The sequence below is a fragment of the Anopheles aquasalis genome, chromosome Y (genome assembly GCF_943734665.1).
Source record: "Anopheles aquasalis chromosome Y, idAnoAquaMG_Q_19, whole genome shotgun sequence".
NCBI classification, from domain to species: domain Eukaryota; kingdom Metazoa; phylum Arthropoda; class Insecta; order Diptera; family Culicidae; genus Anopheles; species Anopheles aquasalis.
In genome coordinates, this window is record NC_064879.1 from 3883197 (window position 1) to 3887692 (window position 4496).

A 4496-nucleotide genomic window follows, 5' to 3' on the forward strand; every position below is an offset into this window, starting at 1 on the left:
CAGCCAGGGAGGTGCGCGGTACGAGATCCGGTGCTAGATCATTGTCACTGTTTGTGCTCAAGAGCAGCAGCTGCTGCTGCTGCTGCTGCGAGTTCAAAGAGATGTTTTCCAACCCGTACATCAATTAATCGAATTCGGTGCAATCGCGATCCATCCACTGATGCTCGGCGGCTGATAGCGGCCTCGCGAAAAGGGAATAAGAGGGAAAGGGGGCGCGCGCGCGCACTTGTAAGACCATTACTACCGACCACGACCGACTGATCCGGGAGGGGTGGCGAAGCGCGATTTAATGCGTCAATGAGTGAGCGTTGTCGTTGGCGCAAAGAGAGAGAGAGAGAGGGGTCGCCGCGATGAAGGGAGATCGTAAACGAGTGTGTCAGGGGTGCGGTGCGGTCGGCCAACATGGTTCTGGGCATCTTTTTGGTGACAAACGCGGCCGACCAGCAGCAGCACCAGCACCGGCACCATGTGCTTGTTTCAAGCCTCATCTGCAAATCTCATTAGCCGGTTACTGAGAGATTAACTAGCCTAGAAAAACGGCCTCGGACCGGAACTGGCCCGGGCTACTGCTGCGTAGCCGCGCTGAGAACTGCCGCCATTCCACGGGCGGGGGGGCCATTAGTTCGGAGTAATCGGTGTCGGCGGACCAGTGGTTGTAGATGAACGACGATACTCGAGGGGAGGAATAGAAATCAAAGTAGAAGAAGTAGAGGGAACAGCCTGCACTCGATCGGTGGGAAAAGTCGGACCCCGGAGCGTTGCATTTCCGCGACGACTAATCATTTAACTCTTTAAAATCATTTAACTCTCTTAACAACTCTTTTAAAAAAGTCAGCAGTCTTGTTTTGAATTAATGAATGATGGGCTGGAAATTGTTTTGGAGTCCGAATACACAACAATTACTAATGCCACCATAAAAATCACTAACAGCTCCAAAAACCAACATCGTTAGCTATCAATGGTCACTTTGACGAAACGGAAAAAAAACCAACCGAAACTCTACCGAAAGTGTGTCCCTGTTAACTGTTATTGTCGCGTAGAAAGGTATCTAATTCATATCCAAAAGCATGGCTTTATTTGCAAATAAAAAAAGGATAAACTTGATCACAATTTGCGCTGTCACTCTATAGTCGCCAGCTAAGCTGAGTTGTTTTCTTGGTGCCCATTTTTTCATATTCGTCACATTTGCCACTGGTATCTCATTCATACTTGGTCTGTCGCAAAGTAAAGAGGACTTTTTCAGTAGCGAAATTTCTGGCGGCGGCACAATAATGTGGTTATTTTTGTTCGAAACGTACATCCTTTAACGACTTTCAGTCTAAATTGTATGTCATTTGGTCCACTGGAAGCAAAGTTATTGCACTTAAAGTGACACTATGTTTGGGTGGTCGGTACAAATATGAAAATTCAACAGAAAAAACCCATTTTAAATTTAGCCTTTAAACTCGGTAAAACGTTTACCGAATACGCATCAAATCGAAACCTTATTGAACACATGCATGCGTCGCGCTGAGAGCAACTAGCATTGAAAAGCTTTTATTTTGTTTTTAGTTTTTCAACTTTACCCACGGCTCGGCCACTCTAGCATCGTTTTTTATTCACTGTCACTCTCTTTTTGGCAGTTCTGGCAATCGTAACATCTCCACTTACAACAATTCCACTTACCAAACAGCTCAAGCCCCCTCCTTCCTTTTGGTGGGCTTTGTACACACCATCCAGCATGCTGGAGGCTGGATGCCCTTTTTCGCAAACGCCCGGGCTTCCCAAAATGGGTCCTACGGAGGCTCCTTCGTCGATCGCAATCATTCATCATGTGTCCGTGCCAGTGCCACGTGCGCATAGGCCCTTTTTCGGTTAATAAAGATCTGGCAAATTTAAATTGAGCTTCATGTGTCTATTGCCTAGAGGGCGCTAATGAGGCTGCACGAGATTTTAACTGCTCGATCGAAAGGGCAAACAGTAGGCTACAACCATGACAAGCGTTTGACTGTTGTTTACAAACCCCACACCGGGCACAAAAACTGTTCCAAGGAGTTGGCTAAGGATAGATTTCTTCGATAACGTCCCGGTTTCAGTCGATTTTTGCGTCGGTAACGGGTTCGAAATGGTGCGCGAAGTGTTAACGTTGCAGTTGGGCAACTACGCCAACTACGTAGGCACGCACTGGTGGAACATACAGGTCGGTAAGCCAACCACGTGCCACCAGCCCACGATCAACGATCACAACTAGCCCCTCTGTTCAGGAATCGTCGTTCAACTATGATCCAACAGCGGAACCATCGGATATCGAGCACACTGTGCTGTACCGGGAGGGTGAAACGAGACAGCGACAACCGACCTTCACACCGCGCCTTCTGATGCTGGATCTGGCCGGTACGCTGAGGCATCTTCCGCGGACTGGCGATCTGTATGAGGAGGAACTCGCACCAGCCGGTGACACACCGTACACGCAGACCACAACCTCTGACACGGACAGCGGGGCGATGGAAGTGATCAAGCAGGAGGAACGGTACGAACCGCACCCTTTTCAAGCCGACCTTAACGCGGGCCTCCCGGTGGACGCGATCGGCGCGAAGAATTATGATTTCCGTAACACCGTGCATAGCTGGTCGGATTATAGCTACGCCCGCTACCATCCACGTAGCATCAACATGATCGAGCGCTACGCACATTCGCCGACCGAGGGCCAGTTCGATACGTTTCCGCATGGGCGCGGCCTGTGGCAGGAGGTGGACTTCCAGGACCATCTGGTGGACCGCATCCGGCAGTACATCGAGGAGTGCGATGAGTGCCAGGGCTTTCAGACGCTCTTCGACTGCACGGACGCGTTCACCGGGCTCACGATCGGCCTGCTCGAGCATCTGCACGACGAGTACGGAAAGGCGTCGCTTGTTTTCCCCCTGTTTGCACCGCGGCCACCAACGTTTAAGGGTGCGGACGAGGCAACGAGCGACTCGATCCGGGTGGTTAACACGGGGCTCGCTTTCGCGCACCTGCCCGAACACTGCTCACTGTTTGCGCCGCTTGCAACGATGGCACAGTGCTGGCGTACCATGGAAACACCACGTCCACTGCCCGGTCTCAGCTACGATCCGCACAGCCTCTATCAAACGTCCGCCATACTGGCCGGTTTCCTCGATACCGTCACGCTACGCTATCGAATGCGAGGCGGTGCCAGTGGTGGCCATCTGGCGGGGCTCTGCAGCGATCTGAATGCGTATGGTCGCCGAATAGTCGCTGGTGTCCTCGCGATGCCATTCCCGATGGACGCCACGCAGGATCTGATCGATTGCCTGGACCAACTCGAGGGCAAACAGCTGCTGGCAAGCATTACGCCCGGCACCGGCATGAACACCGGCGCACAGCCTACCCGAGGCGTCGTCCAGTCTGTCTGTGTTCGAGGATTACCTGAGCACCGCCTGAAGCGACCACCGACGGCCAAGGGGGCCCAGCGGCAGCAACGGATGGCTGGCTATCGGTGTAACAGTGTGAGCGAAATGTTGCAGTTGTTCTTTAGCTGCACGCTACCGGTGAGCATGTCGCACGTAACGGCCACACGATTGCCACTTCCGGTACGTCAACCGTTTCCGGTGGAGCTGTTCGACGGGGGACCGGGTGGGCTGAGCTTCGATGGCTTTCGCACAAACGATCCACAGCACGGGCAGCTGGCACCGCTCGCTAGCATTCCGACACTTGCCGCACTCCAGTCATCGACGAACTTGGGCCAGCCACTGGAGGCCCTGCATCGTGAGGTTAGGCGAGTCCGACCATCGCGCATACCGCGCTTTGCCGATTGTGGTCTGGATACGAGCGAGTATGATGAGTCCCTCGAACAACTGCTACAGCTGAAGGAACAGTATGACGATAACTACTCCATCTAACGCGCATTCCGTTTTGGTCATCGGCAAACAGCTTTGTGTACACATACTTTCGTTAATAAAGATTTTTGTTTGTTTTTCACGGACATCATCAATAGATTTTCTGGTTATGCAGCATTTGTTATCGTCGCTGCGACAAAACGTTTTATTCCATCCACTACTTCAACAATGACAAACAGAACAGATGTTCTGGGGATCTAGCTTTAAAAGGTGGTCCATTGACGCCTTACACTCTATTATACCGCCATCGGCCGACATCATTTCTCTCGTATCCCGCGTAGGAAACGTAGCTTCTTTGCGCGTAGGAACTTCTCCTTATGCCTGACGACGCCACTCTCCTGTTTGAAAACCGTCATCGTCAGCGTCTCCTGCGGATAATATAAAAAAAAGAATTAGTATGCGCACTGCTTCATTGGGTATACTGAGAAAAAGGACGTTAGTTTCTTAGTTTCTCTAAAATAAAAGAGACGGGAAGACAAAAATGAAGATAGAATTGCAGCTGATTGCGGCTTGCTTTATGTTTTTCTTTTTTATGATCGGCAATGTGTAAGTGAGAATATGTCCGTCCTTTGGAATTTGAGTCGCGTGTCCTTCCTGTAAGTGTTTGTAAGCAGAGAT

General features: G+C 51.1%; 1 protein-coding gene across 1 annotated transcript; it reads left to right on the plus strand.

The window, feature by feature from the left end:
- The first annotated feature begins 2015 nt into the window (after positions 1-2015).
- On the plus strand, positions 2016-3964 carry LOC126579886 (protein misato-like). The gene is made up of 2 exons (XM_050243586.1): positions 2016-2179; positions 2244-3964. The coding sequence occupies exons 1-2, from the start codon at positions 2105-2107 to the stop codon at positions 3879-3881; spliced, it is 1713 nt and encodes a 570-aa protein (XP_050099543.1). The 5' UTR covers positions 2016-2104; the 3' UTR covers positions 3882-3964.
- Positions 3965-4496: the final 532 nt, after the last annotated feature.